This window comes from Pezoporus wallicus, unplaced genomic scaffold, assembly GCF_028554395.1.
Source record: "Pezoporus wallicus isolate ANWC-B61680 ecotype Strahan unplaced genomic scaffold, APGP_CSIRO_Pwel_v1 contig_4131, whole genome shotgun sequence".
In the NCBI taxonomy this organism is placed as follows: Eukaryota; Metazoa; Chordata; class Aves; order Psittaciformes; family Psittacidae; genus Pezoporus; species Pezoporus wallicus.
The window spans coordinates 2,465,422-2,480,316 of record NW_026641950.1 but is presented as its reverse complement, the minus strand read 5'-3'; the positions used below and the strand labels follow the sequence as shown (position 1 = coordinate 2,480,316).

The 14,895-nt window shown below is 37.6% G+C and overlaps 1 protein-coding gene across 5 annotated transcripts in view; it reads left to right on the top strand.

The window, feature by feature from the left end:
* The window catches only part of PDE7A (phosphodiesterase 7A), a 76,152-nt gene extending 62,072 nt beyond the window's left edge, over positions 1-14,080 (top strand). For all 5 annotated transcript variants that reach the window (XM_057426106.1, XM_057426110.1, XM_057426108.1 and 2 more), the window contains 9 exons: positions 339-402; positions 2,653-2,748; positions 5,064-5,164; positions 7,008-7,139; positions 7,864-7,955; positions 8,618-8,762; positions 9,611-9,707; positions 10,704-10,784; positions 11,853-14,080. In XM_057426106.1, the coding sequence (XP_057282089.1) occupies positions 339-402; positions 2,653-2,748; positions 5,064-5,164; positions 7,008-7,139; positions 7,864-7,955; positions 8,618-8,762; positions 9,611-9,707; positions 10,704-10,784; positions 11,853-12,064 (1,020 nt within the window). In that variant the 3' untranslated portion in view covers positions 12,065-14,080. The remainder of the gene's footprint in view (positions 1-338; positions 403-2,652; positions 2,749-5,063; positions 5,165-7,007; positions 7,140-7,863; positions 7,956-8,617; positions 8,763-9,610; positions 9,708-10,703; positions 10,785-11,852) is intronic.
* The last annotated feature ends 815 nt before the right edge of the window (positions 14,081-14,895 follow it).

Genomic DNA, 14,895 nt, shown 5'->3' with positions numbered 1-14,895 from the left:
GAAAAAGTCTGATTACACAGTCATTCTGTCATACTGTCTCTGGTTTTAACCAGGTTTTAAATTGTGTCTTATTTCTTTTAAGAAGTTGACTGAAGGATGAAGGGAAAATCGCCAACCAGTTCTGTCAAGGCACTTCTCTGGTTTCTTCAGCTTTTAAACTCATAACATGCGTTATGAAGTTTTTCAGTTATTAGACAGATTTATTCTTTCAGTACTATTTTTTGTATGTAGAAATCGTAAGACTGCATCTGTCTCTGGAATCTTAACTGCTCCTCTGGGTTACAGGAAGATAGGCATATATTGAGGAAAAAAGTGACAGCTTTTGTGTTTTCTTTCAGTGTATGCTGGAGAAGGTTGGAAATTGGAATTTTGATATTTTTCTTTTTGATAGACTGACAAATGGTGAGTTTATTTTTGCCATTTCATTTGTGGTTTATCTCTTAGCATAACTATATTGCTGTTGCATTGCAGTATGTGATTGCTTGTTCACTTAAAAGCACATATTTCATCAGGCAGTACTTTTTGATTTAATAGTCTTTAATCTAGTTCACTGTTAATACTGGTACTGTCAGCACTGGTAATAATGACAGATTTGTAGAAGAGGCCCTTGTACTTTGTAGGTTGTTGTTCTCTGATAGTAATTTGATATAAAGTAACAAATAATCTTGCTAACTTAGCCCTTTTTTCTTTTTAATTTTGGATTGCTGGTAATTTATATGGTTGTGTTCAAAAGGTCATTTATATTGAGCAAGTATTCTGATAAATTTAATTTTAGAATAGTTTTATTACTTTTTAGTGCAATAAGAATGTATGTTGGTTTGAATGCATAATTAGAATACCTAAAGAACTAGGAATTGAGGAAACAAGTAGCTGTGCTCATAGCTTGCAAAAAATACAGAAAGAAAGAGATGCTATCATGGTTAGTTTTGTGCACCTATTACAGATAGTTGTAGGAACTACTGCAGTTGTTATAATCAAAGTATGATGTTACCGACAGTTAGAAAAGAGATTCGTAAATAAGCTGGAAAGGAGGAGGAAGGGGTGATGCAGTGGGTAGGGTGAAGTTTTGTATTATAGTTACAGCAACGGAAGCTGAATTTTGAATAGAATGGAGAGAGATGAGTGAGTCCACATCATGGCGACATCTGTGCCAGTGTGGAAAGCAAATGGAGAGCAGCTCATGGAGGTTTTATGTCAGTCAAATGGAGTTGGTAGCAGAGCTGCAGTTAAGACTGCTTAAAGTCAGCAGAAAGAGGCAAAGTTCAGAAAGGAAAATGTGGTGCCAAAAGGTAATTTTCTCTCCTGTTTTGTTGAAGGGATGCTTGGCTTAATCTATTGTAAAAGTAGTATCTTTGCAGTTTGATTTAAATGGATAAGAAAATTGATATAAATAATGAAAACAGCAAGATTTTTTTTAATAGAAAGTCTATAGAGGTAATAAACTTTAGACAAGATAACTGAATGAGAAAAAGCTATGTGCACAAGTTAGCTTGTTTGTAAGCATAGCTTATTTTGAGTTACTTTATCAGATGGGAGTAATCTTATACCATCTTTCTTATAAGAGGCCTTCTCTACCTTTAAAATAAGCTTTTTTCAAATACATTTTAGGTACTACTAGTACAGATTCTGTAGTGGAAGCCTTCCTATGCCATCCATTTTGCATCCTATCTCAGTCATTTAAGGAGGTCATTTTAAACAGGCGGTCTTGTTCTTGAAAGTTTGTAAGGAGAGAATACTGTATGTAAAACTGCTCGATGAGCTGCCCAGGATGAGCCTGTAAGAAACAAATTAGTAAAGACTGTTTGAAGAATTGCAGATCTTACTCTGTGGAAGTGGCATGCACGTGCAAATATATTAAGCCTAGTAATAAGTGAGATTTAGCAGTTTTTTTTTTTTTGTCCTTGTGTGCTTCAGTTTCTGTCTGTGCTAGGTTCTTTAATTCCTGCTAAATTACGGTTGTCAATGTACCAGAACTGAGTTATCTACCACTACATATTGTTTGCAGAGTAAATAATGGGCAAGCTATTTCAAGTAAACATTTGCAGGCTGTTGCTCTGACTCTTGCAGTTTTACTTGTTTTACCACTGCAAGTGATTAGAATATTATAGCTATGCGTAGACAAAGTATATTGAAAGCTTGTAATATAAAAATACATTTCCTACAGAAATGTAAAACTTCTTCTTTCAGTTCTTAGTGAAATAAATAGTTTAGATGGTGGTAAAAATGCGAGCTATGTATAATGTTCACTAATTGATGGTGTTGGTTAGCTTTTTTTTATCTGATTATTTTTGTACTTGTTTTTAAGCTCTATGTGATATGTTGCATTGTAATATTTATAAAGTTAAATACCATTGTAACAGGTTTGCATGTTGAAACCTCTTGCTTTTTTAATGTTCTGTAACATTTTCCTCCTATCAGTTGGCAGTGGACAATTGGTGAATGCATTATGATTTTGCATAAACACTGGTGATCACTAGAGGAGGTAGCTAATGGAATCTTATGCAGTAAGATTTATATATTTATCATAAATTGGTGTATAGAAATTTGCTTGTATAATTTTTGTGACAAATTTGTTTGAAATAATAAATTTCTTATGAAAAAGTCACTGATTTCATGGCTTCCAATGAATTAGTATTTTCATCTTATTTTTAGGAAACAGTCTAGTCAGCTTAACCTTTCATCTGTTTAATCTTCATGGACTAATTGAACACTTCCAGTTAGATACGATGAAACTTCGTAGATTTTTGGGTAAATACAGCTTTTTATTATGATGAATATTGCTGTTTATCTGCATTTTTATACCTTAACTGAATTGCTGGTTGCAGTTTAGCAATAAAGTTTGAAGAATACTGATGCAGTCCAGGTTTTGCAGTGATTTAAATTATATTGAGACACTCTCTGAAAGTTTCTGTGAGCATAGAAATCTCCATGTTAAATCCAAGCAAGTATTAACAAGTTTAGTAGTTTTGTAGCAGATACTGTATTGTATTAAATCTAAAACCCCAGGAATATATTTGACATTGTGTGACACTTTTTTGGGGGAAGGCTAGAGAGCTCCTTTCTTTGCTTTGATTTTCAGTTCTGTTTTAATCTTAATTTCCAAAGTTCATTATGTAGATGCCGAACTATATTGAACATACCAGCTTGGCCATATTTCACGGTGCCAATTTGATGTTACCTCTTGTTTGCTCAAACTCTCATACAAATAAGCACTGTACTGTGGGCATACTTTCTTCATAGAGTGCAAGACAGTTTTATTTGAGTGTTGGGGCCCATGGCACTGGAGTGCTTCAATTGGAAGGAATTGTAAGTGTGATACAGAGTATTTGAGCCACATGGTACTGTCACTTCGCAGCTGAAGAAACTGTATCACTGCATCCCTGTACCATAGACACAGATGCTGGTGTGAGACTTCCTTCAGTTCTTTTGTGACATTGCCTTTTATTCTGTAAAGTAGGATGCCTTTATTAAAATTTTTTGACTGAGCAGCAGAAAGAAGTTTCTGGTCCCTTTTAGTGGGCTTTCACAGTGTCATAGAAAACAATTTTGTGGTTGTGAAGCTGTCATTTAACAAGGGGGAAATCACATTTGGAATACTTCTCTCCTCTTTCAAAGAAGGGAATGCTTTTGTTTTCATTATGTAGTTCGTTCAGCTGTAAAAAATTTTGGTTGTCTTGCATTTTGTGTTATTTTAAAGTTGACTCAATTCCTTCCAGTTTCAAAAAGGTAGATCAGCTGACCTGCGGGCTGATATAGTGGATGTGAAGAAAATTGTGATAGAAATCCGGTCTGAGGCTACTGAAGTTGTTGTGTTCTGTCTTTCTCATCTTCCTTCTTTCCTGGTTAGTTGAGATTTAGCAAACGACAGCGCTTGAAAGACAGGTTAGGAATGACTGAATCAGTTAACTGGTTATCAAAAGATAATGATAGTCTTAACTAGGAATAGATGAAAGGGAGTTCTAATGCAGGTTAATAGAGATTGAAGATGCTTATTTTTGTTATTTTCCATATGAGATGTCAGGTATATGTTGAGTACTATTGACATTACACAATGGTTACAAGTATTTTGACTTCTCATGAACCACAGCTCTTCACAAATAGAATGGCAGTAAGATTCCAACGTTACAGTCACGATTATGTTAAAGGTACTGGCTTGTGAACTGAGTAGGAAAAGAGGCTGTGGGCATGTTTGTTTGAATGGAACTGACAGCTTGTAGTCAGCTGGGAAAATGTTCTTTTGAGGTTTGCTTAAAACAGCTAATGTGTCATGTCAGGCAAAACTTTAGAATATAGTTTGATTGCTGTGCCTCAGATCTTCTCCCCCTCTATACTTTTTAACACTATACTTCTGTCACTCTTTGTACTCAAGTTAATGTTGATGTCTTTTGAAGTATTCTACCTATGATGTTTAAAGACAGCCAGTAAGATGGAGGAAAGCCAGGAAGAAATTAAATAGGGAATATTGAATCTAGAAGTGGTTTGTCAGACCATCATCTAAACAATACTCTTTTCCAAATTGTATATAGGCTTAATTTTGCCTGAGTACAAACAAGTATGAGAAGGTGCCTAAAGTTTGTAGAGGTGGCTTACCATGACCACTCTCCTGAAAGGGAAAGAAAATCACTTCATATGACAGGAAAGCAGTGTCTAATTTCTCTGATCCTGTCTGTTTTCAACGCATGATACTTTGGTATATAGTGTCATCTCCATTTTGTATTTCAGATTGCCTCAACATTCAGGCAGGCTAGATTATCAAAGAGAGCTTTTTCCTGGGAAGTTCTCAAAGTAAAAGCATCTCAGGTTATATATTGATGTCAAGTTGTTTAATTTTAGCTCTGAAATGACTTTATATGTAGTTGATTTCTTTTAGGAAATACTGTTTCTTCACATAAAAATCTTTTATACCCGTGTCGTGGTTCAACTGACAATTTATTGACTTAAACACTTTTATGTGTGTGAAACTTGTGATATTGCATATTTCTGTGCCTAACAAGGATATATAAAATGGTACATGAAAAAATTGCTATTTCGTTTAAATTTGGATATTTTTTATTTTCCTGCAGTTATGGTTCAAGAAGATTATCACAGTCAAAACCCTTACCATAATGCAGTTCATGCTGCTGATGTGACTCAGGCCATGCACTGTTACTTAAAAGAGCCCAAGGTAAGGGAGCATTCTCACTTTGACATGACATGGGTGTACGGAAATATGTGTCTTTGTGTGTGTGTGTGTGTGTGTGTATAGGTGGGTTGTGTGCACATATGCACACTTATGTGCATATATATGTGAATATACACGCATTTTTTATATGTACACATATGTGCATATGCGCATTTTTTATTAAAAGCAACTAAACATAAAAACTCAACAAAACAACCTTTTGAACACAAAAAGGCAGGGAGTTACTCTCTGTGTTGCTGGGGCTGTGGGTTCACACTTAGCAGTATACTTTTCTTTTTATTTCTTTCCTGAGCTGGCATCGTCGTTTGTGTGACTTGGTGCTGAACCAGAATAGGAAATTAAGATTGCAGAGCTCTGCCCCAAGACATTTGCATAGAATTGCAGTCCGAGTCAGCTGGCAATAATAAACCTGTGTATTTGTCATTTGGGGTGGGTGGTGGTGGGGTTGTTTTCCTCCAGAAACTAGTTACCCTTGCTTTGCTCATCTTTGATGTTCATGAATAGTATGCTTCTGCTAGAGGCACCTTATAGAAAGACATCAGGATTATTTTTGGCCTTCTTTCTAATACAAGGACAGTGTGACAGACCTTAGGGAATTGAGTGTTTGCTTCTTAACTACATGGACTGCTGGCAGTCTGCTGTAAGTGATGTCAGACAATTTCAGGGCTAAATTCTGTCGTGTATGATACTGAAAACTGTAGCACTCTCTAGCCAGGTGAGGAATTTTCTACCGTGATGAAGCTGATCCCCAATCTGAGGTTCTGTTGAATAGCCTAGCTCTTCATTCTGAGGTAAAAGTTCTGGATCCATGGGTGTTATTAAGAGGCTCTTTGCCCACTCCTCCAACTCAGTTTCTCAGTGCTGCTTTCAGTTTAATTGTTGGTGCAGCTGATACACGATGAGCTTTTTTTATGGCACACAGTTTGGAAGCTCTGCGTGTTTTTTATCTAGTACTTGTGATGGAAGGTTTATAATTGTTCGGATGCAAGCATAGACTTTGCATTTTTAGTAACATACAACTACTGGTTCTGTTGCACCAAAGTGTATTATAAGCATGTGAGGCATGATAGGTGGTGAATGCAACAGGGAATATAAACTTCTGTCTTCACAGGGTGTTTACTGCATTTCGCTTTCATGCAGGTGAAACCGTCCTCTCTGGTTTAATTACTCAGTTTAACTAGCAAGCCTCCCAACCAGAAGTAGTGACAGCTACGAGCAGTGAAAATAAGTCCTTTCAGTTTCATGCTGAGTTAATTGACATGCACATACTTCTTAAAAATATTTATTTTTGGCAGATTTTCCTCTTTCTGTTCTTTGCCTGGTAGACTTTGAAGTAGAATTTTATGTAAGAGTAGAAATCCATTCTGAACAGTTCTGAAGTCTTCCAGAACATTAGTTTCTTTAAAGATGAAAGTTTTTTATAGTTTTTAAAATATAGTCTGTATTTAAAGCAGAATTGACACATACAGACAGACTTGGTAAATGAGATGGAGAGCTAATTTTAAGAACCTGCTGCTTTTACAGGATCTGGTTAGGAATAGTCTTTCATTAGCAGCCAGAAAGCAGAATTTTCTGGGCCAGCATTTTTAAAAGACTGAACCTTCCTATTTGGAAAGAAAAGTGCTTAAACCATTGTTGAAGTTCTGTAGGGGAAATAACTGTGAAAGTCAGTGGAATTAGTTTTATGTTATTAAAATTTTCTGAGTTTCTATTGGCTGTTACTCATCAAAAAAAGGAAACAAAAATGTAACATCCGTGCTTTTTTTTTTCCTGTGGGCACACTTGCATTGTTAACAGAATTACATTTGTCATTATTATCTTACAGCTTTCCAAATCTTTAACTCCATGGGATGTCCTGCTCAGCTTAATAGCAGCTGCCACACATGATTTGGATCACCCAGGCGTTAACCAACCTTTCCTAATTAAAACAAACCATTACTTAGCAACTTTATATAAGGTAAGGGCAAAATTGGTTACTTTGTTAAAGCCAGGTTTGGAGAATGCCTGAGGAGTACAGTTTAGCTAGTGGTAGGCTTGAATCCAGACATTGTTTCCACATCATTGGGATAAAAAAACCATTGTGCGAGCTAGCAAAGTGTTAGAATCATAGAATAGTTAGGGTTGGAAAGGACCTTGAGATCATCAAGTTCCAACCCCCCTGCCATGGGCAGGGACACCTCACACTAAACCATCTCACCCAAGGCTCTGTCCAACCTGGCCTTGAACACTGCCAGGGATGGAGCATTCATAACTTCCTTGGGCAACCCATTCCAGTGCCTCATCACCCTTACAGTAAAGAGCTTCCTCCTTATATCCAGTCTAAACTTCCCCTGTTGAAGTTTTTAACCCATTACCCCTTGTCCTGTCAAGTACAGTCCTTAATAAATGGTCCCTCCCCAGCATCCCTATAGGCCCCCTTTCAGATACTGGAAGGCTGCTATGAGGTCTCCACGCAGCCTTCTCCCAGGCTGAACAGCCCCAACTTTCTCAGCCTATATTAACCAGCCTATCCTAATCTGTTAATGATTTGTGAATTTTAACCTCCTGGGGAGGCTGGGGGAGGATAAGAAACCAAAACACCACTCCCAAGATCCAGTGAAACTGTTTGGTACCACTCTTAAGTCTGTAGCTCTTCAGTTTAAGTCATTGATTAATACCTGTAATACCCTTTTCATTTGCAGAATACCTCAGTATTAGAGAACCATCACTGGAGATCAGCAGTGGGGTTGCTGAGAGAGTCTGGTTTATTTGCACACATGTCATTAGAAAACAGGTATGTTTAAACAAAGTAGTATAGATTAATTAAAGTTGTAAGTAAACTGTCACTTCAGTAAGTAAGCCTTGCAAAACAAGCTAAGTTACTGCAGTTCTGAATACAAAATGTAGATTATGATCTATTTTAAGAATTCCTGGATATCATGCTGTTGGGTACCATGGGATACCATGCTGTTGGAGTAGAGTAGTTTGTGGTGCAATGCGATCTGTGGAAAATAACATCACTGTAAGCACACTGAAGATGTGTATTCATATAGTCAAGCACCTGTTTGGATTAAACTTGGCAGCCTTTTGTCATTCTGCCACCACAACTTTAGTTTAAAATAGACTCTCTTCACCTACTTGAACAAGAAATAAGCTTTAAACAACTGGCTTGTACGTTTTTAAGGCAAAAAAAGGGGGAGGAGTAGCTAAAAACTGATTCAGTCTTTCTGAATGCTGCTAATGAAACATCCTGCTATTTCTATGGATGTTGTAGGAATTCTTCAGAGAGGGGAAAACAGCTACATAAAAGAAAGAGTTCAGTGGAAAGGCTGATTATAGTACAAATGCATATGTGTGTATTTATATAATAAAGAGTATGATAAAAAGACATGTACAAATAGTGATGGCTGGTTTTAACTGTTATGCTTTTTAAATGTTTGGTATCACTAATTGCAGGCAGCTGATGGAAAGTCAGATAGGTGATCTCATTCTTGCCACAGACATCAGTCAGCAAAATGAGTATCTGTCCATGTTCCGGTCCCATCTGGATAGAGGAGACCTATGTTTAGAGAATCCGAACCATCGTCACTTCATTTTACAGGTGATCTTTTTGTTAATATTTTTGAAAATAGCATTGTAGTGTCAAAAGTCATTTAATTAAAATACTAAGTATTGTTTCTGCCAGGCTATCTCCTCCTCTCAAAATGAAGTAGAAATCTCTTTTAGTCATTTTGTTGCATTACTGAAAGGTTGTTCCCTCCCCTTCAGTCTTTCCCTCTCCCAGCACTCCTCCCAAGTGATGTGTGTTGGTAAGTCTGGTAACTTTGAGCTGCAAAAGCAAGGAGAGCTGTTTCCAAGACAAGATTTAGTTGTTCTGAGGACTCCAGTGCAGTCTCAGAACTGTGAAATGCTTCGTCAGAACATATTTCAGGAAAGGAAAGTAGTACTGTTGTGAATCAGTTTCAGCTGTGCTAGAGAAGAGGTTTAGCAAACCTTAAAAACAAAAGCCTCGTGAGTCTTTTGAGGTTTATAGAAAAGTTTATTACTAGGCTCATATTGTGGACTCTAAAAGAAAGTGGATAAACAGATGAGAAGTTGTCTTGTGCAAGCCATGAACTTTGGAGCCAGAAATAGAAAATACAGTTTGCTTACTTTGTCTCTCTTTTTGAATTTCTTGTCTCTTGTACTAGTGAGTATACTAAATATAGTGCCACCAAAATACTTTGACTTGCCTGAATTTCCATATTACTCAGAGATGATCATGAGATCTGATAGTTCCCCAAGCACTTTTTAGACATGATTACAGAACATAACTTTGCAGAGAAGCACGAATGGTAGGTAGGTTTGTTATTCACAAAACTTAAAATAATCTGCTCTCAGGACATAATTAATTACATATGTTTCTGTTGGAGGGAATGGTGATCTAATGCTGTATGTTAACATATTTAGATGGCTTTGAAGTGTGCTGATATTTGTAATCCATGTCGGACGTGGGAGCTGAGTAAGCAGTGGAGTGAAAAAGTGACAGAGGAGTTCTTCCACCAAGGCAAGTAAGAGTAGAAGTATCTGTTGGTACATAACGTATACTGTGGAGAGAGCGACCATGAGTCATAGCAGCTTGCAAACAAAGGGATTTATATTTAGGATTAGTAGAGATTTACAGTGTGGGATTTTTCTTTTACTTCCATGGGTTGTACTTCTTGCAAAAGGTTAGCATTACTAAAACCCAGCAAAGAATCTGCTTAGAATCTGAACCTGGAATGGGTGGTGCAGTACATCCCTCAGCCTGAAAGGTGCTTCGGGTGAATAATAATGCTCACTTCAAACTTACACAGTGGTTTGTGTAAATTACACTTATATTCATCATGTGTCTTCAATATTTAAACTTGAGCTGTGAGGCCTGTTGGTAAGCAGGTAAGACTAGAGAGGAGATGTTTAGTTACTGTGCAGTTAAGGCTAATGCCTTATGTAAGCAGTTAATAAAGCTTTTAATTGACAAGTGGAGTGAATTTTCTCCATGATTATTAATTTTTTTAATACAGTGTGCTGTTGCTTTCTTGAGGCTGGTTTAACTGACTTCAGACCTGCTAATCTGTGCATGGATACAACAAATGGGGAACAGACTGCATTTTTTTGGTGCTAATCACATGAAGCTTATTCTCAGATAAAGGTGATGGGGAAGCAGAACAACAGATTGCTTTTAGTAAGACATTTCTGAAGACTAAGCTGTTTCCCTACTGCTAAGCAGGATTTTAATTCCCGTCATTTCTGTGGCAGTCTAGGAGGTTTTGCAAGGAAATATATGAATCCTTCAGGAAAAATCTGATTTGATGGATTTTGTTTGATGACAAAGTACTGTTAGCCTGACTGATAGTCCTACTTGCTTTTTGGGGAGATGGGTGAGAGAAATAAATGCATTCAACCAGCTGCAAGATACCATCCTTGTTAACCAACTTGCAGGACTCATCTCTGGTAGTGTTTGGCTCCGTTTGTGTCTGGATGTGATGACTTAATGGTTTGTATTATACTTCTGTTTCCTTAGGAGATATTGAAAAAAAGTATCACTTGGGTGTGAGTCCACTTTGTGACCGACAGACGGAAACTATCGCCAACATCCAGATTGGTAACTGCAGTTTGATGTGTTTCAGTCAATTTTTTCAGGATGCAATTTGAATCAAGTACCTCTTAGATACGTTCCTTAAAGGCTGTAGCTGCTCTATGTGTGTGGCAGCATTTTGTCACAAAGAGCAGTTTTTTCCCAGTTTGCTATGTAACATTTCTCCCTTGAATGGAGTGTTTATCAAAGGGGCTGCACTGGCAGGCCTAGAGGCCGAGCTTGATTTGGATTTAAAAGAGTAAAATGACTTCTTATAGTTACTTTTAATGAAGTTGCTTATGTAGATTGAATAGAACTCACTTAAAAGCAAAAAGACTGAATATAACCACAAACAGTGCAAATTAGTGCTTTAAATTAGCGACAAAACTTGACCTGTTCAATCAGCTGCACTGTTTTTAGTGTGTTAGGAAATCATACATTTCTGTAGTTGATAGATTCAGTTTTGGTTATCTTACCATTGCATTTTTGGTTCATGGAAATAGACACTAGAAGTGCACACAGAAATGTGTCTATAAATGTTTGTTGTTAAATGTTTTGTGGCCTTTTGGTTTAAAAATTTCTATAACGTATTTCTTAGCTTATAATTTTTATTTTTTTTTTTTTCCCCCTCATAGTTCAGTCTGTCTGTGGGGCAGTCTGTCTGTGATGTAGAATCTTCTAGGTTTTCTAAATTAGTGTAATTTAGTTGCTGGTGTTTAGATTTGCTCCCTTCAGTGTTGTCCAGTATTCCTTTATTTGGTCATTGTTGTGAGAGAAAGGAGGCTGATTTGTAATCCATTGTGGTTCTGGGCAACCTGATCTAATTGAAGATATCTCTGCTCACTGCGGGGGGTTGGACTAAATGACCTCTGAAGGTCCCTTCCAACCCAAACTATTCTGTGATAATACGGCTAGTAAAATCTTACGCGTTTTGAGAGATTATCTTGTAAAGATAACTTTTAAACACATGGTGGAGCAGAGTGGTCTGATGCACTGAATTACTTGCTACTAAATATTAGTTAAAATATTAGGTTTGAATATTTTAATTTCTTTTTTGTTTTGTTTTCACCTGGCTCTGTTTGCTTGTTTTCAAAGGGTTTATGACCTACTTAGTGGAACCACTGTTTGGGGAATGGGCCCGGTTTTCCAACACGAGGCTGTCGCAGACGATGCTTGGCCACCTGGGACTGAACAAGGCCAGCTGGAAGGGGATGCAGAGGGAACAGACTGGCAGCGGTGATGATGTTGACCCCGCTTTTGAGGAAATGGACTCAGACATATTACCTCAGGAACCTCGACTGTCCTGACCTCAGTCTTCATGACAAAACTGCCTCTTTCTTCTCTTGGTATCTGTGCGGTTGGATTAAAGGAGATACTTGCCAGCCCAAGGCTTTGGTAAGATGATAAACCGATGCCAGCATTATTTATTTCCAAGTTTTCCTTTGACACAGACCATTTGAACTAGAATTTTTTTAACCTGCAAGATCTGAACACAGAGCAATATGCATACGCCTCAGTTGGTTTTCGTTCGGAACCTTGAATATGCAAAGCACAGCAGTGACTGAGCCTTGGAGGAACAGTACGAAAACTTTGTGCCACATGGCTTTGGGGTTGTTTGTTTCTTTTTTGTAATACTTGGAATACGCTCTTCAAATCTAAGACTTGAGATGGATTGTTCCACTTTCTTGGAATTTAGCAAGACTTGGATAAATGTGTTCAAAGCATACCTTCCACTCAGTCCCTGTTTTAATACCGAAATGTGAAGTGCCCATCCTCTGCTGCCTCTGGCAAGACTTGATGTTTACAAATGTACTCTGAAACTATCGGTTCTAGACTTAACCTTTGCGCATGGCTGTGAAGGAACCACTTGACTTGGGGGGTTGTTTTTCTTTTGCTTTTTTAAAGGAAAAAGATCAAAACGGAGACTGCAGCTCATGTTTCTTTGGATGCCAGAAAAGCCTCCCATTTGCCATGATTTTGTTTGTGCACTGGGAACTGAGCATTCGTCATAGAGCACAGCCAAGCTTTCTTCCAGTGCTATATGGGAATGCAAGTTTTTTTTAATGGCAGAAAACACTTCTGAATCTGGGAAGGGAAGGGATGGGATGGGAAAGGGGGGTGGAGGGTGGGAGGGGAAGTGTCTGAACTGCATTGCGATTCTGCAGTGGGAACATCGCATGTTGTTTTCACTCGTGTACACTTGAACTGCACATGCAAGAAAAAAAGGTGGAATGTCTAAAACACCATAACCAGCTCAGGGTATTTGCCAATCTGAAATAAAAGTGGGATGGGAAGCGTGTCCTTCAGAACAAGGGTACAAATGCCCCTTTCGCTGCAGCGTGTGTGTATGTGTGCGTGTGTGTGTGTGTGTGTGAGTATGTTTGGGACGGGGGAGGGCGGGAGGGCACTGGGAAGGGTTTGAACGGCAACATTCTTGTTTTGTTCTTCAGTTTTTCTTTATTTTTCTCTTTATTTTCTTTTAATTTATTCTTTTAGAATGTGACAATTTCATGAACAGCCACACTGGGGAGGAAACTGTAACAAATTGCTACAGATGCCTTAAACTATGCACAAAGCTAAGTGACCAAATTTGTTTTTGATTTGAAACATAATAATAATGGTAATGAAAAAAAAGTGCATTGTTTACGTATTCCTCCCTCTACTGAAACAGTACCCACAACAATGGGGTCTCGATGGGAAAAGCAGAAAATGTTTTTTAGGGCAAAATTAAAGGACTAATTTTAAACTTAAAACATTCCATTTTTGTAATTTGTTTTACATTGGTTTAAGTACCGTAAGCACAACTGTAATGTAGTTTGAGAAACTGGTGCTTTCTTTTAGTTCATTTGTATTTCCCTGTTATTATTGTAAAAGACTGTTTATTAATTCTGTTTACAGTTTGTTGCAACAGCCATTTTTGGGAGTGAGCTTCAGCGTAAAGCCATTTGTAAAGGCTTTGCCATATTCATTTTAATACGTGCCTGTTGCTGTTAACTTTTAATTAATAAAAAACTCCTCTTTTCACATCATGCTCCTGTACATTTGAGTTACAACCATCCAGGGTTATGGAGAGGTAGCTAAGGTTGCAGTCGGCTTCCACTGTAAAACTAAGCCAGCTTTTGGATCTGAAAATACTAGTCCTTGTATGCCAAAATGGATTGCTCTTGGAGCTTGGCCTTTTACTGTTTGAAAAGCAAATACTGACTTACCTGATTGTTTCCCTTCTAAAATGAAGTTGTTTTATTATTCTTTCATGTTCCCTGGAGTAGTATCATTAATCTCAAAGTGGCCATGTTTAAAGAAATAAATTTGTAATGAAACCATTTGCGTGAACTTCCTTCCTTTGCTGCCAGTGCAAGTTCTTGCTTTTGTCTGACTTTAGCAGAGAAGGATCAAGTGGGATATACTGAGCTTTGGTTATAACCTGCAGTAACAGAAAAGCTGTATTTTAACAGGTTCTCTTTGAAAGGCAGACACCTTCCAGCTGTCACAACAAAGAGGTAACTAACAGCTCTGTATGCAGAGTAACTTACTATGGAGAGACTGCAGCTTCCTTACAGCCTGCAAGGATTTGTAGGGTTAAGTGTGGAAAAGTACTGATTCCTCTTCGATATTTTTGAATAAAATATGTGCCAAGCTGGCAGCTGCTTTGAAAACTAACACTGAAAAAGGTATCTTCTGTGACTCACATTGTGACTTAGACAGCAGTTGAGGCCCTGTCTTTAAACTGAGTTTTGCAACGTGATACAGGCCACTTACAAGCTTATTTAATTTTCGTTAAAATGACACATTAGTTTATAAGTAGGTATATAGCAATATTTCAGTATGATATTTATAAATAACCTGTGGCTCTTCAATGTTGTGTAATATTGCCATCACCTGCTCTGATAGGAACCAGTACAGCTCGTCAAGGTGCTGGCGTAAAACATGAGCAATTTTGTTTTAAGACACCTTTCCTGCAAAGGGGCTTCTGCCTTTTCCTACCAGACTGGATTTAGACAGACTGGTTCTAATCCCATCCATCACTGTACATGGAAGCTTCTGGCATTTGACTGAATTGTGTGAAAGATTTTAGGTATGAAGATACAAATTAAGGTACAGCAAGTCAAAATCCATTTATTTGACTGCAGCATTGTGA